This window comes from Mytilus edulis, chromosome 7 (assembly GCF_963676685.1).
Source record: "Mytilus edulis chromosome 7, xbMytEdul2.2, whole genome shotgun sequence".
In the NCBI taxonomy this organism is placed as follows: domain Eukaryota; kingdom Metazoa; phylum Mollusca; class Bivalvia; order Mytilida; family Mytilidae; genus Mytilus; species Mytilus edulis.
Window position 1 is genome coordinate 67,669,713 of NC_092350.1, and position 27,922 is coordinate 67,697,634.

At 31.4% G+C, this 27,922-nt stretch overlaps 1 protein-coding gene across 5 annotated transcripts; it reads right to left on the bottom strand.

Moving 5' to 3' along the window:
• LOC139482044 (aminopeptidase N-like) lies at window positions 1–27,547 on the bottom strand. Of its 5 annotated transcripts, XM_071265687.1 has the most exons (24): window positions 27,455–27,546; window positions 24,479–24,503; window positions 23,865–23,965; window positions 23,306–23,359; window positions 20,131–20,794; window positions 19,661–19,816; window positions 18,626–18,743; window positions 17,060–17,180; window positions 15,774–15,925; window positions 15,161–15,274; window positions 13,301–13,435; window positions 12,371–12,436; window positions 11,786–11,851; window positions 10,802–11,007; window positions 10,358–10,458; window positions 9,392–9,522; window positions 8,626–8,681; window positions 7,726–7,873; window positions 5,625–5,701; window positions 4,790–4,903; window positions 4,481–4,648; window positions 2,718–2,855; window positions 756–825; window positions 1–220 (listed from the first exon to the last, which is right to left on the bottom strand). In XM_071265687.1, exons 3-24 carry the CDS (start codon window positions 23,914–23,916, stop codon window positions 77–79), a joined length of 3,051 nt encoding a protein of 1,016 aa, XP_071121788.1. In that variant the 5' UTR covers window positions 23,917–23,965; window positions 24,479–24,503; window positions 27,455–27,546; the 3' UTR covers window positions 1–76. The 5 variants fall into 5 exon arrangements, with proteins under 5 accessions (XP_071121788.1, XP_071121791.1, XP_071121790.1 ...); XM_071265690.1 differs by lacking the exon at window positions 23,306–23,359 and having other exon boundaries at window positions 27,455–27,547; XM_071265689.1 differs by lacking the exon at window positions 24,479–24,503 and having other exon boundaries at window positions 27,455–27,540.
• Between the last annotated feature and the right edge of the window lie 375 nt (window positions 27,548–27,922).

Here is a 27,922-nt window from a genome sequence, read left to right on the forward strand (position 1 = left end):
TTCTTTTTATTTTTATTTTATTCAAACATATTGACAGCGTAATTATTTTGAAAAGACAAGTGTGTGGTTTATCCAACTAAGGTAGATTTTTTAACCAATCCTTTATAACCTGGAAGTTACTATTCATCCACTTGATATTAGCTCGTGTTGTCTCAATTGCTCTATCGAATGCTGCTGTTGAAGCGCCTAAATTTTGCTGACTATCCTTAAAAGCTTGAATCTGTCAAAAGATCAATATGTGAATGTTATTAGAAAACAAGAGGGCTAAATAAATAAGGGGAAGACATAATGACAAAGATATAAAAAATAAAGGTAGAATAGAAAACAGAATTTGAATATCAAAGCCACATTAGTTATATAAACATGTTTTTAAAGATATTTATTGACCTACCGTATGTTTATTCTAAATCAATATCAATTTTTAATAATTTCAATATCCTATCTGATCCTACTCCCCAATACCACTGCTTATTTTCTAGAAGCATCAAAAGATCGTGTTAATGTTTCTTGATTGACTAGGCATAGAAATAAATCAGGATATTAAGATTCACGTTTGCGGTTACAAGAGGACTGGATTGTGAATCACATATGCGGTCCTCTACGATAAATGTTCGTTATCGGTCAATTTAATCTTTTTGTCATATGTTGGAACGTTGCTTCAGTAAGCCTACATAGTAGGTAAAAATGTCTAAGGGGAAACGCCTGGCCTGAAATATCATATCTAATATTTTGTTTCTCTTGCTTTATCGTCTTACCGACTGTATATCAGCTTCAGTATTAAACTTGGCTGTAACATCAGCTATCAGGTAGTTCACTGACACAAAACTGAAACGAAACAATTGAACATTTGAATATACCAAAGTGTAGAGCGGAGCTGCACACTGATTTGATGATGCCACTGTTAAAGAGTTAAAGATGTTCAGAATTATCCTCATTCCAAGTCGGCCATTTACGAATAGACAATTGTCAAAATACGCATTTTAGAAAAAGGGCAATTGTCACAAAAAGCACTTCAGAAAAAGTGCTACTATCAAAATACACATTTCATAAATAGTGTCATCGTCAAATACGCACTTTAGAAAAAGTTTGATTTTTAAAATACGTACATCAGAAAAGGTGCAGTTTTCAAATTGTATTAAGTACAAAAGACAAGGCAGCGTGAAATGTAATGAGCAGAACGAAATTACATAGAAGATTGATAAAATTATAGCTGTATCCACGAAATAAAGATTAAATCGTGGTAATGTATCGGAATTTTCTCATAGTTATGTAAGTAAGTGATTGTATTTGATTTGTGTAATATTGGCTTAATTCAAACAAAAAACCTTGAAAAAAATTAGAAGATCAAAATGCCACCCAAACTCCCGAAAACATTACATAACTAGACGGAATTAACAACCTCTGGAGTTATTGTCAAATAATTCAAATCTTATTCGGAAATTTCAACCAATTATATTTACATAAACTTAGGTTTACTGTGCGTACTGTTTCTTTCCCAATCACTATTTTTTAAATAAAATGTCGCATGTCAAGAGTTAATTCGAAATAGTTCTTGATTATGGAATATACCAAAATATGGAATTATAAAAATGAAAATGTGTACGTTATAACGCACAATTTTGCATCATCCCACAAAGGTTTGTGTTATTTTGCAACATTTTAATCAAATGACGTTAGTCATATAAAACAAGTTAGTCAGGCGTTAATAGTATCCGTACAAGTTAGTCAGGCGTTAATAGTATCCGTACAAGTTAGTCAGGCGTTAATAGTATCCGTACAAGTTAGTCAGGCGTTAATAGTATCCGTACAAGTTAGTCAGGCGTTAATAGTATCCGTACAAGTTAGTCAGGCGTTAATAGTATCCGTACAAGCATTTACATCTGCATTTCAGTATTCAGAATAAAAAAAGATAATAATAATTTACTAAGATCAGGATAAAAATAATAGGCTAATATACAAACAAAATTTAGAAAACTCCTATGAAAATGTACATAATGATACAAAAAAAAAAAATTTACAAGATAATAGTTAACTCCAACTTTTAAAATAAAATTAAACAACTATAACTTTGAACCTTACCTACTTTCTCAAAGTTTTGAACATAGACAACTAATTTGTAAATTTCGAATTATTGACCACTGTTTATTAATAGAAACTGGTAGATACAGGACAATTCCAAAGATTTAAGACTATGTAAACACTGTGATGTGCTAGATGATGAGTTTCATTTCCTTTTTATATGTAAAATAAATAAACAATTAAGAAAAAAAAAAATGAAAATAAACATAATAACTTAAATGATATAGATAAATTATAATCACTCCTGAAATAAAACAGGAAACTAATAAATTAGGCTCCTTTTAAAAGAAAAGGTCACTAAGACTCAGGGCAGGAAGTCCTTCATATTATTTGAATCGTTTATGTCTATAAATGTACATTGATTTAAGCAGAAAACAAGGATTATAGTACAACGTGTCTGCATTGTTTATTTTCATTGTTTATATGTAAACTGTATATCATGTTTAATGTCTTAGGCTATTGGCCAATATGGGTGTACAGCGCTTTCAATAAAGTATTATTATATTAACAGAAACAGCTTACTACAATTACAATGACCTTGTATATGTATCTGTTAAATTAAATGAAACACCAGAATTTATGTTATAAACAGAACTTCACAGAAGCGATTCAATAATCAAGAGAATACTTTTACTTACCGGGTTATTAAAACATCCCAATTTGATGTTATAAGATTCCACACTAGAGGGTTACCAATTGGATTCCTTGAAACATAACGCAGGATTCTTTCACCATCCTGCTTGCGAACAGCGTCCGTTAAGATCCTTTGCAGAAAACTGGTGTAAAGTAAAAATATGTGTTAAATGTATTTTCATTGCTCACATATTGTACGATTCAGATGTTTTTCATATACAAAAACCAAATCGGAACACCTGATTTGAGGTTGTCCACTAACGCTATGTTGTTGTTGGTTTTTTTTTCTGAGGTATTGTCTATATTATTTTATCATAATGTGATGTATTAATTGCACATGTTGTTCGAAAATTGGAATAACCATGTGTACACGACCCTAAAACCAGAGCTCCTCCCCTTGAAAAAAATACCCAATGCGACCTACGGCCTGGAATATCTACCACACACAAGAGTTTGAATGGGGTTTAAAGACTAGAATGAAGGAATAATCCTACACACAAAAATACAAGAAATTAGGAAGAGAGAAAAAAGCACTGGTAAAATATAAATAATACAAAAAGACATGTACAGTTAATTAAAAACAATAAAAAATAGATTAAAATGTCGAGAAAAAACAGAAATATATAAATGAAGGAACCCCGTCCAGACACTTCAGCAAGTACGTGATCGAACTCACTGCTAACTAGCAGATAGGTTAGTTCATTAGCAATGACTAACACATGACTGGATCATGTTTACCTAATGGCAACCCCATCCAGACCCGTCAGCGAGCATGTGATCTTACTATCTGCTTATTAGTAGGAAACATGTTTAAGAAATGATAACAGTCATTATAATAACATCCGCAAGTTTAAGCTACTTGACTTTTATTTGAATTGATGTATAAGAAACACCAAACAAAAGATTTCGAGTGTGACTGTATGCAACGTGAGCTCGAAAATTGCATATTTTATTAAAAATCTAGACCTATTATTTTCTAGTATTTTCAAATTACATATGGAAAAAGAAACTCTATCTACCACCATATGTTATGTAAACGAAATGCGTGTCTGGTGTACTAAATTGTTACCCTGGTACCTTTGATAACTATTTGTAATAAAACTATCCTGTCCAAGAGATGTACAACAAGATTAGTTCATGAAATGTGATTTGCACGTTTTCAAAGAATAGCACATTTAATCTACAAACCATTACAATTATTCATCCCGCCACATTATGTACTATGTACGTATACACCTGTCCCAAGTCTGGAGCCTGTAATTCAGTGATTGTCGTTGGTTTTTATGTTAAATATTTGTATTTTGTTGATCTTTTGTATATCAATAAGGCCGTTATTTTTCTCGTTTGAAATGTTTTTAATTGTAATGTCGGGTCCTTTCATTAATATTGTCGATTATGCACTTTGAACTATGCTCATTGTTAAAGGTCATATTGTGTCCTTTAGTTGTTAATTTCTGTGTGATTTGGTCTGTTGTGGAGAGTTGTCTAATTGGCAATCAAACCACATCTTTTTTATATTCAAAAAATGTATTGATCAAGGATTTGTAAACGTTTAGATTATAGATATCATAGATATATTATATATTGAGTACATACAATACATTGCAGTCAAGAATTTGATAAAACATTTGATTCTTCTTCCGACTTGACGTTTACCTGTTTACAATTGTGATAATTCTAGAATACTAGTACGAGCAATCATATAGAAAGAGCAGCCTTTCTGATTCAATACTAAATGTTGTGTATCAGCTAAAGCAAACCCACAAACCTGTTTAGAATGGTGACATTTCTAGTATAAGCACAGGAATATAGAAAGAGCAGTCTTTCAGATCCACTATTAGATGTTGTGTATCCTCTATAAGCATACACCCACTCCGTCACACCTCCATACTGTACTGCTGTATAGTATACGATTGATCTGAACTCAGCATCAATCCTGGAAAACAAAATATGTTATCAAAGGAAAAAAAATACATGCTGGCTCTTGTTAACGCGTGTCTTTTTCTTGAAATTATTGCACTCAATTTTGCAAGGAATTATTTTCATTCAGTGAACTTAAACGTTACTTTATACTTACGGATTTGTGTTCCCGGGACTGGTCATCAGATTTTGGAACGAGTTAATGGAGAAGTTTATACAATTTTGATCTCCATATCTGCATGCCTCCCTTAAAACCAATTCTCTAAGTAATCTTCAATATATACAAAGTTGCTTCCACTAGTTATGTAATAAACTTTTGCGTTCAAATATACCAAACAATGATTTGAAGAAACTTTTGTTTTATCTCAGTAAAATACTTAGCCTATTTAATAGAAATAATGTGTTAGTTTTAAATATATATAATATATAGATAAAAAGAAGAGGTGGTATTATATTAGACAGCTCTGCATCAGACACAAATTTAAAGAAACATTTACATTGAGAGCTTACCGTACGGACTTTAACAATAAGCAAAACACACACCACATTGTCGTCTATGAAATATTTTTTTTGAAAATACGCAAGTTCACAATATACCCTCATTAAAAAATTACTATGTAACTCAAACAGTATTTTGGAAGATTGAAATATGTTGTATATATACGTTAATGATAGATTTAAGTATAGGGATGACTTTCTATTCAAGTAATTTTGTTTTGAAAAAAAATGTTAAGGGACTTGGATTTTTCCCCCCATTTTCAAGTGTAAGAATAAATGCTTAAGAGGTGTCTTGTCACCGTTTAGTATTTTGTCGCTACAGTGACTAAGTTGTTATGATGAATCACCAACAAATATATCAAGCATACCAATCTCGCTTCATTAGCAACTCGAGCATCATGGAAAATGCTGAAGATCCATTGATTGTTGAATACGCATCTGGTGCAGACATGATGGTACTGTTTATGTTATTGACTTTATATGGTATTGCTTACATTTCTAAACGTCCAGATCCAGTATTACTGTAACCAAGCTTTATCAATGGAGAGGAAAATGTTTTACTCAAGAATGCCTAAAACAAAGCAAAAAAGATACAGTATGACATGCATTCATTATTTTTTCAGTTACAGTAGAATCCTTATTGTGCGTGGAATAACTAGGATATTTGATTTTGTGGGCATACACAAAAAGATGAATTTCAAAGCTATGTACACTTTTCTTTTTTACCCAGAATTTGATAATACCACTTAATCAGATATCTAAATAAAACTGAATGAACTACATTCGGATCAACGAAAATATATTAAATCACTGTTAAACGAAAGTCATAACAAGATAAAAACATAAATCCTGATTTAGTAGTTTGATATCAAAGTCATTTCCCTTTGAAGTTGTCATATTAAACAACACAAATGGAACAACTGACACAATCATTTATGACGTCATATGATAAACAGGATCTTCAGCTGCTGGTGGGGTGGTGTTGCCTTGTCTCTTATTTACTATGGTTTGTTTTGTATACTGAATGGTTGTGTGTTTTAAGGACGTCTTTCGTTTCAAGTTTCATCCCTTTGGTTTATGTCGCCTATCTTTTGAAACGCCTATTCCATTATAAAATTATATTATATACTTTTAGTACATTTTTTTCCCGTTCATCTTAAACACATGTCGGGATTAACCGTCAGGAACATTCTAGCCTTAACATTAAAAAAACCAGGAATGTAAAAAGGTAGTGAAGTTAAGATCTATCTTACAAAAAATGAACACTAAACGCGGATCCAAATTTCTCAACGGTCAATTTTAGTTGAGGACGAAGTTGAAGATGATTGACATATTTTGACACGTTGATGGTACAAATTAGTTTGAATAATGTTCATTTATTTTCATTTTATAATAATCTCCTTTGTCACGAATGACCACAAAATGGTTGAAATCACTAAAGACATTCTCTTTCCATAAGCTTTCGACTGTTAGATGATCGAGCAAAATCCAAAAGTCAACATTTAAAATATTCTTTATTTACATAATAAACAGTCACTGCTCACACGTATTAGCGAATTTCCTAATTATTTTTTTTCAAAATACATAAATAAGTATATGTCATTGAGGGAAGATAATTTTTATGAATACAAATAATGCATATATTTGCTAGAATTGGATATAAGATTTGGTATAAACATGATAAAGTGTTGTGTTAATATCTAGAACCTAAATGACACGTAAGTCCCACGTGAGGACCACAACATACGATGACAAGACCTGCCATTTGTGATAGGGAAGTGTTAACCCTCATACGCATCAAATTGAAATATTAAAATCATAGTACGTAACAAAATATTCCTATGCAGTCATATAAGACATTTTTTTAACACTAGTCTGTGCTTTATCATTTGTCCTGATTAGAAGAGCAATTTACCAGATAATAAAAGTGTCAATACTATAGTGTTATTAAATGTATGCGCAGAACTATATTTTTAAAGAACTTATTGTGTAAAAAGGGTCTTTTTGTGCGAGAAGCCGCACCACAAAGGTCTTTTCAGAGTATTATCAATTTCTTTAAAAAAAACTAATCTCATTCCAAACATTACTTCGACAACATCCTCTAATTAAACAACAACTAAAGATGTTATAGATAATGTGATTTAATCAGCAAATTTTTTATTACTTATTCAAATAAATATTGATAAGACAGGTTTTTTTTTTATCAACGATGACCAATGTTTGTACATGATAAACCGCCAAAAACAGATGAACGTTAGGTGACTATAAACCGACTGTAAGAGGGCTTTTAAGCCAGTCAAGGTCGATAAAAATCACTAACATCAAGCGAAGTTAATATCCCGTCTACAAAAAAAAATACCAGGATGATTGTCCAGTAATTACACGTTGGACAACTAAAAATTAAGAACATTAGGTTCATTATGTTCAAAGAAACAATCTTGAATACATTAACCAAGGTTTAATTGAAATATTAACAAACATGCGATATATAAACTTACAACCAAACAAAAAAATCAACATATTCATGTATATATTTGTAAGAAAATGATATCTTTTAAAACAAACATAAAAAACAAGAAATGAAAAAAAGCTTACCACTAAGTCATCATATATGTCTGTTCTTTCTAGCATGTTCCGTACGTACGTAATTTCCGTAAGGGCAGCATAAAAAGGGAAATAACTATCTTCCATTGATAAGTATTCAAGAGTTTGGAGAGCTATTTTCTTGCTAAGGTCACCCGATCTTGAAAGAAAATTATTTTGTAAAGAATCATATAACCATCTTTGAGATAAAAAAAAAGAAGACTTTAAATGATTTTTGTTTCTAATCGAGGTATTAAACTTGTTATACCTTTTTTGCGGTTAATGGGTGTTTTGCTGCACTGGCTTATCCTGGCTCGCGATTATATAATATCGGCAGCTTCTTAGTTATAGTATATCACCAATAGGTTTCGGTAATCTGTTTTTATTGATATGCTTATTGCTCTTTGTAGTCAGTATTATTTAAGGATACACTACTGGTTGAGTTTTCCTCCTGGAGAATATAACCAGCCGCGTAAGTAAGAAATCATCAAGAAATATCATTGATACAGTCATTTATTTATTTCCAAACAATTAACCGACTCTCTATTCAAAACTCATTGGATACGCTTGATTTGGTAACTCTATCATATTAAAAATTTAGAAAATATGCATATGTTTCCTTAAATTCAATATCTATTTAACCTGTCATGATGATTCCCAGTTTTTCGCATGTAAAAGATGATGTAGTAGGATCTACTCTCCACCTTTGACTTCATTCCTGTGATAATGATGAATATTCCATAGCTGAGTTGTGCAGCTAACAGACGTGATTAAAATCCATTTTTGATTTGTTGTTATATGAATCTTAATCTATATGTAGCCCACACCAGTAAGTGTGCTACTGTTACATGTACTTACTTTGTCAGACTCCATGCATCATTAATTATCTGAACTCTATTTACATGTACTTACTTTGCCAGACTCCATGCATCATTAATTATTTGAGCTCTATTTACAGGATGTATAACCTATAACATTAAAACATACCAGTTTTCATAGGAAGACATGTTGTCCTGCTGTCTCAGAATAAAATCGACAAACGTATAGAAGTATATTTTTTGGTATTGTCAACCGCCATCACTCGAATCAAAACGTAAAAAAGCAATTGATATTAAACAATCTGTTTAATAGACAGTCGTATTAAATTTAATAAAAAAAAATGATCTTTTGATGCAAAACATTAGAACCTATGCTCCTACTTCCGGTTAAAAAAAAACGAAATTAAAAACAAACAGCGATCTGCATGTGCCACATATAAAACGTTTAAATTCTTGTTAGATTACTCTGTAAGTTGAATATGTTGAAACTAAAACATAATTAACAAAAAGTTTTCTAATGAAATCTCCTGGTTCAGAAACGTTCGTTTCATTCTTGTTACACACATGGACACTAGTACATCACACAACCAGTATTGTCATTGTGAATCCTCTATCAAATTTTAATTCAATCAAATATCTACGTTTTCCAAAACTCACAATGAAAATAAATATGAGAAATGTATAGCATTCGGAGTGTGTCTGGATTGATTTCATCAGAAACAATCATATCTAAAAAGCAGGGAAATAAAAAGATGTAAAGCTACCTGCATATAGCGCTATATACTTGTATAAACCGAATGAAGCTCACGGGAAATCAAAGTATTCTCAATAAACTTAAGTTATAAATAAAGATTATGTACCGTATGATCCGTCTTTAGCTGATCTATTAGTTTGACCCAATTGTCTTCTGGGTAATTTACTCTATAGAATCCATATTGTCTTATATTTCCTATATACCAGCTATTTCCACATTTAACTCTTGGTAGGAAAACTGATAGTAAAAGTAGTTGATGTATCAAATATCACTTTGTAACACCACTCCCACAACATACCGACGAAACCACTTTTATATTTTATATGAAACATATATATGGTATAAAAAAAAGATAGAATCCTATCTACTCTCCTTTGAAGATATATGGTAGAGCGTATGGATCAATCCATATCATATGCCGTATCTCCCTCGACCTATTTCATCCTCGGGCTAATATTGGTATCTCGGGATGATACGGCATGTGATACGGATTATACCATGTTTTATTCTCTATGTAATAGAACAAAATTAAATTACCACGACAAGTTCATATACTTATGATGAACAGAAGCAACTATATGATCATGATTGTCTTTATATATCTATGAATTTAATTGTGAACGAATTACTAGTATTCTATTGTATTTTGGTTTAAACTGTCCTTAATATCGTATGCAATTTGTTGAAACAAAACTTTGACATTTTGAAATACTAAGGCATTTCTACCTCAGGAATAGATAACCTTGGCTGTAAAACTTTAAGAATGTTGGTCCTCTATGCTCTTCAACTTCGTACTTTATTTGGCCTTTGTATCATTGTTTGATTCAAGCGTCACTGATGAGTCTTTTGTAGACGAAAAGCGCGTTTGACGAAAATATATTTTTGTTATGCTGGTATCTATGATGAGTTATTAAATACACATAACATTTTAGGACACCATCTATGGTACGTCCATGTATAAATGACAAGACTATTTAGTTTTTATTATTTTAAACTTAAGCTCAGTTAAGCACAACAACTTCTGACTAAAAATAAAGCAAAACAAAAATTGTTCTTTAGATAGTAAACGTACCGTCTGCCCCATCTTTTCTCAACCAGATTATGTCAGCCTTGTTCTGGTTAAAATCTTTAATATTTTGGGTTGTAAATGTAAAAGGTATTTCCCATTTATACCTTGAAAAGACATATGTCGATTAAAGATGATCATTTGATACTCAATGTTTTAACCATCTAGCAGAAATGGATAAATGGAGTGTTATCATAATCAATAACACCTGATATAAAATGCTCAAACCCAATGTAGGAGCAATATAATTAAAGATCCGATCTTATGTAAAACACTGAATATAAACGATATGTAAATATGCTAAACTAATGAGCGACCAGATTAACGGTAGATCTGTTATTTTTACCATTGGAAATAAGATACTGTGTAGGACAAAACATTGTTGTTGTTCAGCTTTATCCTTCATAGACTTTGTTGCACGTCCAAATAATTGATATAGATGACACTTACCCGAACGGTGAGGCATATTGTCCAGGATCAGTAGCAGTTTTATCCAGAAGGTACCTGGACTGACTCAGTCTCATGCCATATCCTTTTCTTTCCATGAAAACTGTTGGATAATTCATTTGCAACGTCCAAGTTTCCATTATTCCTTTAACATCAAGTGGCTCATATTCCTTGTATCTTTGATAACTGTTTCCATCAATTATACTTTGCTAAATTGGGAGGAAAAACATTAACGCTCTAAAATGTCTTAATCGACGTTAGATTATGATTCAAAGAACAAGCTATTAGCTAATCTGAATCTGTAAATTCTGCAGATTGATCAAATTGGTCTATCCAATAGGTACAAATTGTGCTTCGTACGATATCAATAACATTATTAAACACTAAAGGATTATAACTTGTTTAAAATTGAACCTTTTGTTATCATAACATGACTTTAATGACAAGTGACAATTTGAAGCAAAATATAAGGAAGTAAACGACTATTGATATTTTGGATAATAAATAATAGTTAAATGTTTAAAAGGTAAGCATGGTAAGTGTTCAAACGATTTTATGAAACCACGTGAACAACATGTAGATGATCCAGTAAGTTAATGATGCTCTATGTCAGGTTTAAGCATTTTCCCTACGGTACAGGTTCAAATGTGTTGCTCCATACCACCATTTTTCTCATTTACATAATTATATCTTCAATAGCTCATAAAAAGTTAATTACCACTTTTTAATCCTGTTCAATATTTCTATTTTTTTCGGTTTGTTACCAAAATAACAATAATGCATATATAAGGTAAAAGTCAAGTCAGCATTATTCCGCACTTTAAAAAAACCTAAATATGTCGAAAAAGCAGCTCCATGGACCCTATCAATATTTTCAGCGTATATTGTTCCTTTACAAATGTTCTCACGACTAATAAAAAATCAATTTGAAATTCTATATTTTCTTGTTTTACCAAAGTCTATCCTTAAATACAATGTAGCACTTACTGTTCTTAAAGCCGCCCAAAGATCGTCATGGGCCATTACACCGTATTCTCTCTCTCTAATCAATCGCTGCAAAAGTAAAAGCATGTGATATACAGACTGCGTTCAATTATGAAATAAGGAGTTGGGGTATCTTTGTTTTCATTTCATTGCAAATGACTGACATTAGCAAATATAATACCGACAAAACATATTTTTGAGAGTTTTCTTTTGTATGTTTTTCTGTTTAATTATTCTATTCCCTTTTACACTCCATAGCCAAAAGTGTTGATAGGTTCATATTATCTTATAATTTTGTCGTATCTAACTTTATGTACAACTCGATAGATGTTCCTCTAAGTGATTTGCTTTTGTAACGTATTATTGTCATTAAACTTTCTAATTTAATTTTTCCCCCAATAAATTATAATATGAGAATGAAAATGAGGTTTTATTTTCAATTTCTTAAGCGGCTTTAAACATAGTTAAAAATTAAATGCAATTTAATTATTAATAAATGAGGCTTTTCGGATTTTTTTAAAGCGCGTTCAGATTAATAGGATCGTTTCATACTTAAATATGTTTACTAGAGATCTTGCTATGTCTTACCTGTAGACCTTTTTGGAATGTTGCGTCTCCCAAAATGAATTGCAACATTCTTAAAATAGATCCACCCTACAAATAAATCAAACATTCAGTAAACATGATTCGTCTGACACACAGAGTTTTGAAATGTGTTTCTTTTTAGTCTATACATGTAGTTTGCAGATTATTATATACCACTGAGACACAACATTATTTCTATATAAATACAAATTATAATGCAAAGAGTTACTACTACATGTACTAATATAAATAATAACTATTTTGTATCGATTACACTGATTGGATAACTACCAGTTGAAACTTCATTAAAGTACATGTCTGGAATTGAAGAACACCGACATGTTATATTCCTGAATTTATCGAGAAACAATGTCTCTAATTCGAAGGAATATACTCATTTGTAATCTTAGTCTACTTCATTTTCAATTTAAAGTCATGTGGGGGTGGTGTTTGTAAAATGAATTTTCACATTTTATCTTTTTTTGTAATTTTTTTAGGATTATTTTTCGTAACTAATCATATTACGATGTTTTTTTCAACTCGTTTACTAATGCGAATCTCTATGTTGGCAAGCTAGTAATAATTGAAGATGTCAAACATACAATTTGGCTGTCAAAGTTCAAATCTATTAAGGTGAAGGATTGCTACTACGAACCATGCTCATGACAGATCAAGACTATAGTATTAATTGTCGGAAAACAATGCTGAGTTAGGCCTGGGTTTATGACTTATACCATAGCATACGTTTAAGACCTTTATATTCAAACCACATGGTGAAGAATTGTTTTTGATTTAACATGATTAATAGATAGTTACATGTATTTAATTACAAAGACTATTGCACACCTGGTGACCTGTGCCTGTTTCTGCTGTCATGTGTGTTATTGTCTCTAGAACACATTTCGCATTTCAATTCTTCATTTTCATACGTACCTTCCGGAAGGAAATGGAGTCAAATTTTTCATCTAGTTCATCTGGATTAGAAACAGGGACGTGTACCGGATGTGAGGATATTAGACCATCAAATGCTAAAGCCCTCTGTACATTCTTTATCACAAAATCATCAAGCTACAAATGAATACAGAGAAATAGGATTCGTAAACATTTCTGAATATTTAACATAACAGTGAATATAACTTTTACAAATTGTAAATAGCATAGTTTCAACAAATGCACATGAAATTCTTATTTAAAACTTTGGATATGTATTTGTCGGTAAAAATGCGTTTTATCATCAATTATTCTGGTTTCAAGAAACTAACTATAGTGTATGACTGGTTCTTCAAACTAGACAATTTAATCTACATTTAATCTCACCGAGTTTTAAAGAGTTGCAATACTCTGTTAATTACTATTTTACTAGGCAACGACAATGACGTCATTGATTTGTTTATGATATTAACTTCAGTCCAAACTAAATATACTCTTTTGGATTAATTTTTTTTTAATCGAGCAGCTGTTACTCAATGAGAAGGAGTAAACAAAATCAATAATTCGTTTAATATAACAGAATGAAAATATTGTACATCAGACAAACGTTCTACCTAAAAAAAAAGACTCATCAATGATGGTCGAATACAAAAAGTTGAAAAGGTAAAACAGAGTATCACGACGAAGAGCACTGAAGATCTTAAATACAGAAAAATTACGATACGATATGTTAAAGTTTTCAAGTATGATTATAAGTGGAAATTATTTCCTCAGGTATCATACCATTTTTCATATTTGATGTTGAATTTGTATTAATGATATGTTATTCACATTATGGTGTCCAAATAGAGTTTATGAATAGTGAATTAAGGGGGGGGGGGTGGATACATAATATAGTAAAAAGAATAAAATTTTGAAAAAACGGTGAAATATATTTCAAATACTGTAAATTTATAAATGATTGCATGCATTTATTGTTGCATTTATTACTTAAAGGCGATTTTAATTTTTGCGATATTGAGAAACATCCTGTTTAAATCATATTAAATAATTAAAACATCGCAATAATTTCCTAACTTACAGTAAGAAGTTTTGATATGGCAAATACAATAACTTTCCACCATAAACCAAATGACCTAGAAATTAAGGCCAAATTGGTTGGTTTTTTTTCTTGACGTTTACTCTTATATATTATGTACAGATGTGGACTTGCTGTTGAAATAATACAATGATATTCGTTGTATAAACCCATTTCAAGTTGTGTTAACTGATAATAAGAAAATACTTGTTATCAAAGGTACCTGGATTATAATTTAATACGACAGACGCGCGTATCGTCTTCGTAAGACTCATCAGTGACGCTCAGATCAAAATAGTTATAAAGCCCAACAAGTACAAAGTTAAAGAGCATACATGTTTATTGTTTAAATTTTGACCTCTCAGTGTCAGTCGGGCTTGCTTTTATATACTCAATAAATCAGTTAGATATTCAGATGTAGTAGCTGTTAAACCAATAATTCATTTGTTTTTCCATAAAATGAGCTTTTCTGTTGTATTTTTCTAGAACAACTTTTTTCGCAACAATTTACTAAATTTTTGTTCTTATTAAGTGTACAACAACACCAAAACAAAGAAAGTAGTTGTAAAATGGCCTTACTTGGAATGATCATTTCAAAAATCTTGAACAAAAATACTTATTTTGTAGAAAAGTTAGTTACAATTCAATAATCTTTAGTTTCATCAAAATTAATTAAAAAGAAAAAAATGCTATATGTATATAAATATATATGAACTTTAACTCGTAATACGCATGACAGTAAGAACCGATATCATTCTAATATTGCATTGAAATTAAATATTTACCGGCAACCAGCTTGGTACTACGGAATTCATTGCAACAAAGGCCATATAGTTGGCAAATCCTTCAATGAGCCATAAATCGTCCCACCATGACTGTGACACTAAGTTCCCAAACCACTACAAAATAAATGTTAAGTTATAAATGAACGAAATAATATTAGATCGTTCAATCAATGAGTGTTTATATGCTTTTTGAAATGACTATCTTTATAGATGCAAGTTTGCAAAATAAATATTCATACGATTAAACCTGAAGTTGTAAAATGTTTATATATCAGATACCGTTATGTAGGTCATTGTTCAAGCATTTCTTTAAATCTTTAAAGAAACATATAGAGGAGTCAAGGATTTTAGGAAAAACATAATTTCTCTACTTTTTTTTTATCATTACATTTATTTATAGTTTTTTTTATAACATTTGTGTTCTTTATATCATGTATACGGGTAATAAAGCGTTTGATATAAATATGTAAAAAAAAACAATAATGTTAACCAATACTTGATAAGTGATAACTTAATCTTCAATGATGCACCACGATGTGATCTAAATGAGATAACGACTGAGATAAAAGATGAGTTAATCATGTCTTTAAGAAAAGGTGTATTTTCTACTTACCACGTGTGCCAACTCACGCGATAAAATCATTGTAACATACTCTTTAAAACCTTCTGCTGTTTCTTGAGGAGTAAACGACATAGCCTCCTCTCTCTGGATTATCAGTCCCCAATTTTCCATTGAACCTTTAAAATCTGGGACACCTATTATATCTTGAAAAGTATAAAGAATACACTGCAAAATATACTGCAAATAAAATGAAACATGCCCGACACGTGCCAATCTACCGAATCCTGTCGTTTGAGAAAAATCATTTTCGCAAACCAAAATAACGTGCGCAAAACACAATCACAACAAATACAAACCAGAAAAACAACATCTTATGTTTGATGAACCTAATGTGTGTTACAGTTTCTTCCGAGGAAGAAATAAAAGAAATTAGCAGTATCCTTAAACTTTACGGTCCGCTATAAAGATGATGGTCCGCTCACTAAATATATCAAAATTTGGTGACTATATTGAATGCTTTTTTTCCATCGGACTTTAGACAAAATGTAAAATAATAATTATATGGAACTTCGAGAAAAACCCTAATCAAATGTCAAAATAAAGAGCGCAGACAAAACAAACGAATGGATAACAATTGTTAATATATTCTTTACTTGGTTCATGCATTTTCGTAAGTTGACAATGAGGGACTAAATCTAGTTTCACTTGTATGACAGTGCATCAAATTCTGTTATATTGACAACGATGTGTGAACAATATTATTGTTTTTTTACGCTGGTCTTTTATATCAAACAAAGTGTTCGGGTCTATTTGTATACAGTAATATGTTCGTTTGCATTTACATCTTACCTTGTTTAGAAAGCGGAAATTGACTTTACCTCGAATCTTTTCTAGGAAGCGGTAATTGACAAGTATGCATCGACCCTTCCTCTTGATTAGAAAGTGGAAATTAACTCTTATTCACATACCTTTCATTATGTTTTGGAAGAGGCAATCGATACGTAAAGTTTAAGGTGGAACCTTGTATCGGAAGCAAATATTGATTTTTATACATATGCCTCTCACTTTATTTCTGAAGCGGAAATAAATTCGTGTACATGTACCTCACACCATATTTCGGAGGCGGAAATGGATTCGTATACATGTACCTCTCACCTTATTTCGGAAACGGAAATAGATTCGTGTACATGTACCTCTCACCTTATTTCGGAAACGGAAATAGATTCGTGTACATGTACCTCTCACCTTATTTCGGCAACGGAAATAGATTCGTATACATGTACCTCACATCGTGTTTCGGAAGCGTTCATTGATTAATATATATATACTTTTCTCACCTTGTTTGGGAAGCATAAATGGATAATTGAAATATTCCTCATAGAAATTCTGAACTCTGCCACCAAGGTCTAAAACGTATCCTGTTTGGTCGATTGCTTCAGGACGAGTCCAAATTCTGAACTGATGTAAAAGTATACTTGTTAAGCATATTTTTAACATGTTTAATGATGTGCCATTTTTTTCCTTTTGTGGTTTGTTTACATGCTCCTCAACTTTGTACTTGTTTTGGCTTTTGAAATTTCTTGATCTGAGCGTGACTGGTGAGTCTTATGAAGACGAAACGCGCGTCTGGTCTATTACATTATAAGCCTGGTACCTTTAGATAGCTATTTTTGTTTGTTGATCTGTTCTGTATATTCTCCCATTGATTTGTATTGTAGTCCTGTCATCTAATGTTATCATTTAAATGTTATATTTAACATTGCCATTAAAGCAGGAGGTTTTGGTAACCACAAAATCAGGTTTAACCCACAATTTTTTTCTTAAAATGTTCTGTACCAAGTCATGAAACAAGCCATTGTTATATCATAGTTTGTTTCTGTGTGTGTTGCATTTTAGTGGTTCTGTTGTGTCGTTGTTCTCCTCTGATATTTGTCCCCTCACTTCTCAGTGTTATACTACTGTTGACTTTATTAATGTTCATATTGAAGTTATAACATCTTTCTGTTATATCAACGATTTTTTTTTTAGATAATTGGTTATTTGTAAAATACAATACGTTAGAATATGATTTTTGTGGGGCTTTACACATTTGGTAAAATTTTATTAAACCAGATTTCAAATAAAGTCATCAATACTATCGGTCAGTTTGGTTCACTTGCGTCAAAATAATCAATTTCATATCGTTCATGTATAAAAGAGGAGCAAAAGATACCAGACGGACATTCAGATTCATCCTCGATGAAATCCAAATTCGTGCATATTCTATGGTGACTGTTATTTGAGATTGGATACGCATTTGTTTACCAAAGTCGTTTGATATTGCAAAAGAAAGAATGTCAGCATTCAACTGTGGAACCATGACCAATCAATGTCATACACAACCTGAATAACATTGTCACATTTCAAACTTCAATCCTTTAATGGAAGTTGAATACTACCTTAATAAAACCAGGATATCACCAGTCCAGTGCACATTTCAACTGTATTTACTTGAATCACTATTGATATTTTGTGTGGTTACAATTATTTTTAAAGCGTGATGCCATTTAACTTAAAATCAAAATTTACTGTTTACAAAACTTTTAATAACTCGAAATACTAAGGACTGTTTGCCCCAGGAATACATTACTCTAGCTTTTATCTGCAATATCAGAATTTCGGTTCCTCGATGCTCTTTAAGTTTGACTTTTGAATTTTGTTATATTCAAGCTCAACTGATGAGTCTTTTGTAGACGGAACGCTTGTCTTGCGTACAAAATCACGGTATCTGTGGTTAGTTTATTCATCATCACAGTTATCTGGATTTACGCAAATATTAATCATTATTCATGCAAGTGAACAGCAGAATTGAATGATAATTAGGTTGCATTATAGGAGTGTTGACACATTACAGAAATACTTACTAATACATTGCTTGAAATTAAGACTTCTCTAGATATGAAATCACAAACAACAAAGGCTAATAAATGAGTTGACATCATCGGAGTTGCTGCATAGTAGTCAGCAACCCATTGGTTGGATCTGGAACAAAATAAACAGAGCGGTATTACTTTTTTTTAAATCGTTTGAGAAAAAATATATGGAACTATTTCAGTTCAGAGCATAAATTTTTATAATGCCACAAAAAACACACTTTGGGTGTTTACTGTTGTTTTGGTTCATAATGTCCAAGCTCATTGTATAAACCAATTTTTACGTAGATGATAAGTCTTAATATGAACTGTCAGAATGAAACTGTATGATTTATTGTTAATTCTTTAAGGATAAAAATGTTTCAGATCAAATTCGTTTAACTAGTGTAAGCAAATACATTCAACGATTGCCTTTATGAATTATGAGTTTTGCACCATAAAATCAGTCACTAAAAAAAATGAAATGACTAATGGCCTTCCACCACATTAAAGGAGACGGGGAGGGGGAGACTTGTGAATGAAAAAATAATTTCAATTTTCCTGAGGATGCAAATGATTTTTTTTATCTTAAAATATGGTGGAAAGAAACTAAGTGAGGGTTTAAAGTCGGAAACAAAGAGGTGGACGATACATTGAACTAAGGTTCATTCAAAGTGATAACGATCATATTACGTCAAAATTTGCAAATGGCAAAACAACAACTACAAGTCAATGCAAACACAATAAAGACTGAGAAAAACGAAGCCATAAAACAACTGTAATCTATCTATCTATCGTATCACGTGGTATATACATGTGTGAATCGACATTGTACCAGGCGGATTTAGGTGAGTCAGACCCCCCCCCCCCCCCCCCACACACACACACACACAATTTGTAGAAAATCATTAAAGACCTGGAACCCTACTTATATAACTTTCTGAACTCGACACTGATTATCTATTTTCGAAGGTCACATATCTTTGATTGTCTATTGTGACCATATATCGTGTTTTTTTAACGAAATATCAAAGGAAAATGTCTTACAAGTCTCTGGATTTTATTTTTTTCATGTTTGACAATGAAATAAATTGATTTTTCCTGATGAGAGTTACACTGAACTTCGCCTTAACTGCAGGTTCGTCAAAACACGGGAATACTTCTCTTGCATGTGATGGCGCCATATGTGTCTGGACAACATAACTGAAAATACATAATAAAAACAGTAAATTATTAATATTGAAAATACTTAAACAAACCTTTCATTTTATTACTTGTAGTTCGATATTGTACTACGAAAAATTAATTAACGATCCTGATAACGATAAGCATGGCTATTGTAGGGTCAAAAATATTGTTCTCATAGTGGCGATTGTTGTGCAATAATATTAGCCAAATATAATTTAATCAAAAGTGTCATATATTTTAAATGTTATAACCAACCGTCTGGGTTTTATCGATCTTCGACTTTTATTTTGCATTCAATACTGTTAAAACAATATATTATTTCTACTTACATTGTGTCATTTCTACGTTGGTATGCGGTTTGAAAAAGTCCCGTATGTTCAGAAATTATAGGTCCACGGAACTCAATAAAAACAGAATACTTCGACCCGCTCACTAATTGTGTAATTGTTCTCAAAATCAGGAACTGCTTGATTGTATCAAATTCTATTGTAGGAATAATTGTACTTTGTCCAGGTGTCATTGGACGTATCATAACAGAACTTGTCGTAATGTTGAGCTTATCGCTGTGTAGAACTATTTCGTTTGTTGACCGCTTGCATTCCATATCAATTCTAACTTTCCCAATAAAATAGAAGTCTTGTGCATTTGTTTCATACATAAAAGGTTGTAGTTCCAGATCATATAGGAATGGATATAGATTGAGCGGTAAACGAATATTTTCCCCACCACCAGGCGGCGTTCCAGGAACGGGCGTGGTATATCTTTCTTGTCTATATTCGCCATATTGGGTTGTTTTATGCGTGCTATATCTCCCTTTTCTATAGCTTCCATATTGGAAAGTTTTATGCTTGATATATCTCCCTTCTGTATAGCGGCCATATCGGGTTGTTTTATGCGTGATATATTTCCCTTGTCTGTAGCTGCCATATTGGGTTGTTTTAGGCATGTGTTTTCTCCCTTGTCTATAACTGCCGTATTGGGTTGTTTTACTATCTGCAAATAATCATATGCTACAAATGTATTTGATATCATATGTATATTTATTAAATAGTTGACATTGATTGTACATTCGTTACGTTGATAGCATATTTAAAGTGTTATCTTGACGTTAAAAAAAATGGTGATGTGGCCTTTCGTAGGGATAATTTTAATGGTTTAAACCATTCTGGGGACACATTTATTGACGAAATCACGAGTTGAGTTGATTTATTCAAAGATTACAACGGTTACAAAAATATTTGACGTTATCCCAAAATCGTTCTCCTTCCGCTAAATGTGACCTACTGACTCATTACCGGGTTATAAGGTTATAGAAACTACAGTCTTGAAATCTTATGTAGCTAACCAAGCAAGATTTACGGTGTTGACGTTAATATCCATTATGTGGTCATTTTCATAAGTTTCCTGTTTACAAAACTTTCAATTTCTCGAAAAAACTAAGGATTTTCTTATCCCAGGCATAGATGACCTTTGCCGTATTTGGCACAACTTTTTGGAATTTTGGATCCTCAATGCTCTTCAACTTCGTATTTGTTTGGCTTATAAATATTTTGATATGAGCGTCACTAATGAGTCTTATATCGACGAAACGCGCGTCTGGCGTACTAAATTATATTCCTTGTACCTTTGATAACTACTAACGATAAATGCTGTCTTCTTCTGCAGAATGCTCGTTAACAATATCATTTTCAGGCACATACATACCACATGCGTCTAAGATAAGTACTTCAATGTAAGGATGTAAAATTTAATTTTTTATTTTGAAGTTTGAATCTCGACAATTGAAATATATAATAAAAATACACATAAACATGATTAAAGTGCAATTATGAGTTTGGTGTTAAAGTTTATCGATTCATCTCCATTTTTTGTTTAAAGTGTGGACCAAGTTTAAGTATTAACATTGAAAAATATAAGTTAAAACTAACTTCAATTTTTCGAAACACATATTGAAACTATTTATTGTGTTTTCAAGGTATGATAAAATTTCCGAATATAACATGCATAAGGAACTCATTTTATATTTCTTATTTGCATATGCATGGTTGACCAATTATTCTAAACTAAGGCTTTAGAGATCCAGTACAACATCAAATATCTTATCCTGACGTTCACATTGTAACAATTTCATATTACAATGTTCCTCTTTCAAAGAAAATTCCATACTATTTGAAAGCTCATTCTTATTTGTTTCAAACAAAAACTGAAGCATAGTTTGCCTAACTCAAAGAAATCATTCTCATATAAAGTAGAATGGAACATTTTCTAAAGTCTTCAATTTATTTTCATATGGTTTGAATAAAACCAAAGAAGGGGTGGACGGAACACAATCAAAAACATATATTAACGTACAGCCAAAACATATCAGAGTTACGAATTGAGAAACAAACATTCCCAAAAGAAAGCCAACAACCAAATCTATTAAATACACCCTATCACTATATATCGGCCAACATTTGACATCTTAAAGGTTCCCGTAATAAAATGATGACACAATAAAGGTAAAGGGGTTGTTGTATGACGTCGATAGTGCAAGTACGCAGATTCAAAGGTCAATGTCAATATCAAAATGACAATAATGTCTATTGCAACCAACTACAAAAATAGACAATCTCCAAGCTCGGTACAGTCGTCTAATTAATAATTAAGTCAAGCTCGGTACAGTCGTCTAATTAATAATTAAGTCTGTGAACATGTTAACATCTGCATAAGAGTTTTTGGTTAATCTCATGATTGTATCGGTATAAAGTTTAAAAAATTGTACCAATTAAAAGGGCCCCAGGAAAATACTTCTGAAATATTAATAGAGCGTTCATTATTTCTAACATAAATGTGAAATAATTTGCTATAATTTTTGATTGTGATTAAAGTAATAGATATGGTATCTTCAAAAATTTGAAAATCCTCAGCATTCAATAAAACTTATAAATGCATACATCTCATTAAGCATAACAACTTTTTTTTCTTGATGCGATCTAGAAAAGCATAGCATAACATTCATTTTTTCAAACATAGTTGTCAAGTTTGACTTGAACTCATCTTGGATCACAGTGAGGCAAGGTTTATTAGTAATTGGATCTGATAACTAGAAGGGATGTTAGAGATCGAATGTACATTACAATCAACAGTGATAAACGTCTAAGTCACATAATTTACATTATGATGATTATACAACAACATGGATGAATTTTTGCAAGTTTAAGGAAATACATGAAGTTGCTATATACATGATAATGTGTTTTTGTAGAGCTATGTCTTTCTCAGTTTTACAGTTATTTGTATGCATCGTGTTTTTTATACTATTGTTTGTCTTTCCGTCAACGCTTGTTTTGTCAGTGTAATTTATAATTTGAGTACCAGTAGTTTTCCTCTTCCAAAGTTGACAGAGGAGGACAATGATCCCATTTTTACTTTTGAAAATGTCGACAAAGTATGCATCGAAGTTAGTAAAATAAGTACAATTTATGTAATTTTACTACTTTCCTGGACATAAGTGTGTCTTACCTATTTTCCGGTTATGATGTCGTCTGTGTCGATTATATCGACGCCCATGGACGTCTTGAAAAGAGAAATATATTCAGAAAAAAATAAATTACGATGATTTCATGTTGTTTATTTTGTTAATTGTCAGATAAATTGCGCACTCTCGAATTTGGAAAATTATCCATGGCTACCTGTTTAACAGCAAACTTTTTGTTTTTCATATGATTTATGTTTTCAATCATACAGAAAAGCTTAGTTTTCCATCTCTTGCTAATGGAATAGAATTTTCAAGTCGAAGCGGTGGTTTTCTTCGTAATTTTATATTTCTCCACCAATAAAATAGAAGGGCTACAATCGAATAGCTAAGTGGGTGAACACGCAAAAATAACAATAATTGCAGCAACGTGTAATATCAAATTAAGACCTTGTTGGATCATTGCAACGTAAAATATCAAATAAATACCTTGTTGGATCATTGCAACGTGAAATATCAAATAAATACCTTGTTGGATCATTGCAACGTGAAATATCAAATAAATACCTTGTTGGATCATTGCAACGTGAAATATCAAATAAATACCTTGTAGGGTCAATGCCATTAATATAAGCAAAAGTAGAATTTTCACCATCATAAAATGTTAACCAATTGTTGCCTTGGTGTCCAGAAGTCTCCAGTAACGGCTGAAATCAACAGTATTTTTAAAAGAATTTTATTGAATTATAAAGGAGTCGTTTTGGCAATGTTTGGTATCTAAATTCAAAAATGAATTATATCATTGATATATCAGCAAATAATCTTAACATATTCATGAATTGTACTAAGTATAAGTCTGGTAGATATTAATATTACATTTGAAATTTACATTTTGTATTATATAAGTATAAAATTACATTCCAACGATCGATCAACCTTTTTGGATTTCAAGAACACTTTTTTTTTTTATTCAAATTAAACATGTTAAAGTTATCAAAGGTACCAGGCTTATTATTTGACGTTTCGGCTATATAAGACTCATCAGTGACGCTCAGATCAAAAAGTTAGAAAGCCAGGCAGTTAAAAGGTTGAACAGCATTGAGGACCCAAAATTATAAAAAGTTGTGCCAAATACGATTAAGATGATCTAAGCCTGCGATAGGGAAATCCTTAGTATTTCGAATAATGCATACTTTTGCAATTAACTGTAAAATACATACCAACACAATAACAACTCACTGTTCACTGAAAACAAATGAATGATGAAAACATACAGCTGGCATCTAAACTTTTTAACTTTTTCCGGCTATTGATTGTCTTTTGAAACTTTACATGCTTTAGCAACACATTTCTTCCTCGTACACTAATGATGTAACTTTTTTATTTAAATTATGCTGTTTTACATGTCGCTTTGGAAATTTACATGTTTATAATCAGAAAAATATATTGATTTGTAATCATCTTACACATGTTTGTACTTTTGTCAAACATTGTTATTAAATATGCACATAATTTACTTTTTTTTTTAATCGTTGAATTGTTGTGTAAATAAAGGTCATTTGACAACTTCTGTAAGTATAGAGAATAAATGTGCATTGTCGATAAAAGATTGCAGTGTTTTACAAATACAATATATTTTCTGTTACAGACTGATTTTTTTTAAATGTATGCTTCATAAGAAACCAAACTTTAATTGGCTGGAAACAATCGATAGGCATTCCAAAATTATGTTGTATGTCTTGACAACACGTGCTTTCCGTGACATTATTACACCAATGCAAACGGAAAAAAACATGTGATATAAATGGTTATTTTATTAATGCAAAATGTGTTTCGGTCAACGAAAAACCGTCCTTATGCAATTCCAAAAAGTATGCATTACATTCTTAATGGATAAAGGCATCAGTAGTATACCGCTGTTCAAAAGTCATTAATTGAGAAAAGAAATCCGGGCTACAAACTTAAACTGAGGGACCACATCAAATATGAGAAGAAAACAACGAAACAACAGAAACAATGAGGTGCAATAAAAAAAGACGACAATGCAACACATACTTTAACGAATTATAAGATAACAATTGCCATTTTCCTGACTAGGTACAGGACATTCTAAGAAACAATGGTGGGTTGAACAGGATAGATCGTACTAAGGAATCAAACAAAAACAACGAATGGATGAAAAAAAAAACGCGATTGAAAATATGACGAACAGAAAAAAGAGTCCAAATCACACTACACCTGGAACTAAGGAACATAACCTTAAATCAGAGGTACAGTCATGTGTTCTGAATTGGAAGTTGCTCGCCTTGTGGTCATTATTGTGTTTGGTATAGAACTTATGTTAAATTCGTCGAAGACATATTTTAAAATAGTGGTGCTAAAAAGTAAAGAGACATTCAAACTCATACGAATAAAATAAATTGCAAACACATGACAAAATGAAAAGAGTGCTTCAAACAATCAACTATATACAAATCACAATATTCAAAACGTAAAATAGAGCAACACGTATGCTTTCAAGGTTTTACCAGTTGCTCCACATGTAGTACGCGACGTGTTGCATATGCAAGAATAACATAGTGAGCGAAAAAAATAGGCTTTCTGCAAATGTTCCGGTGAATATAGATTATACTTCACCATCTCAGTTTATGTTTCTCTAAAATCATTACTTTTCTTGAAAATAACTACATAATCCAAATTCGAAGAGTACCAGTTAGTACAACATCACTTTTAAGTTGCAATAAACAGTAGAATCAGAAAATATTTTACTTGAAGATAATTCTAATATGACGTGCTTCTTTCGCTTTGTGAACAATCACATGCTCTTAATCCAATAGAGTGTGTTTGCACATGCGAATATTGACTTCTTCAGAAGGAATGAATTTTATCAAATTATCATGCACTAAATATATTTCCATAACTTTAAAACACTTTCAAACTCTTAAATGGTGCATATTATGTTACTAATTCATGTATTATGACTGTAATGTGTTGCATTCCGAAATTGACATATTTTACCTACATACGACAACTGTTCATGCTGACTGTCAAAACGTCTCCCTCTAAAAAATCACATTGCTAATCGTTTGCTTCTTTACAAACAAAAAAGGGAGGTTCACTTATACTTATCGGACATAGAAATTACCTTAATTGTCCTATTTAGAATCGAAATGATTGATGCAATTTTTTCTTAAACAATCATTTTTTTAAATTACGCGTCTAAACGTTAATAGTATAAATCATTTAAATTAACTATTAATCATCTTATTTTAGAAAGTATTTCAATTCTAAATAAACCAAATAATCTTAAATGAACTACTCATCAAACTACAAAATTGACGTCGTTTATATCTTTTTCAGACTTTTAAACTTGGGATAAATTCAGTGTATTATTGTTGCGATCTATGTTTTGACCTCTAAATTGTGGCTATATAATTGGATAGCTGTCTCATTAGCGTAATCCAAAACATCTTCTTTAGTGAATCTAAAATACAGACCACTTAAAGATATGAAAATAAAAGAACTTGAATACTTAGTTGGATTTTTCAAATCATATTTGTCATATATGGAGCATCTGAGATATCCCAACATTTTTTGCGAGGTTGGTGTTGCTCAATCTGTAGTTTTCTATTGTGTTTTTTGTAAACTGTTGTTTACACGGTGGCATATTTCTTTTTGATGTCATGGTTTTCGACAAATGAGTTTAAATATCCCTTTAGTATCGTTCGTCAATCTCTGGTCGATTGCAATGTTCAAATTGCATCTCCTGATCATGACCTTTAGATTGTTTTTTTTTATTATTTAATTAACATGTGATCCATTTGAAATACGTTCCTCACTGGTAAAAATAATATTATGTAATGAAATTGGCTTGCTTGCATTTAAATTTTCTAATGTGACGTCTAATGACCACAATGTAAAATAGTACCAGCATTATTCGGCGTTTCCGCAACGGGCTTATCGCGTTTTGACAGGTTGACACACAATAAGCCACATAGACGATAAGAAGTGATCATCTTCGTGCTCCAAGTATAAATCGGTCTATGTGATAAAATTTGAAGGTAAGATAAAATAAACGTTAATGCAAATTGCATGAAATAAATGCAATAAATGTACTTTGTTGTATTTTGTTTGTGAATCTTGCGTTTTTTCACGGTTTCTTACGCTCGTATACATTAACTTTGTACAAAACATACCTTCTTGTTTCTTTTCAAACAAAGAAATGATCAAGACCAAACTAACCTACGCATTTGAATAATAATGAATAGGCTGAAAAACAAGAAATGTCAATGAACATGATGTAATGTTGACAAGGCTGATGCGTTATTAAAACTTGCATGTAGATATATTAATAGTAAATCGATAAAAATTATATGAAAATATAGTCAGGTACATTTGTAAGAACTAAGCTTCGTGTATCAGTGTAACAATAATTGCGATATAAGTATAGTTATATGCATTGATATATTTTCGGACACAATGGGAATATATATTTCTAATACTAAGTATAGGTAAAAGAAATATTAATAATAGGACAAAAAACAAAAAAAGTTAACACGTTATTAAGATGAAAAACAATGTCAGAACGCAGAATCTATATAAGACCATCATATATTATTTGTGCAGTAGATAATGAATATTTATCAACAAGATCTTGGTACATT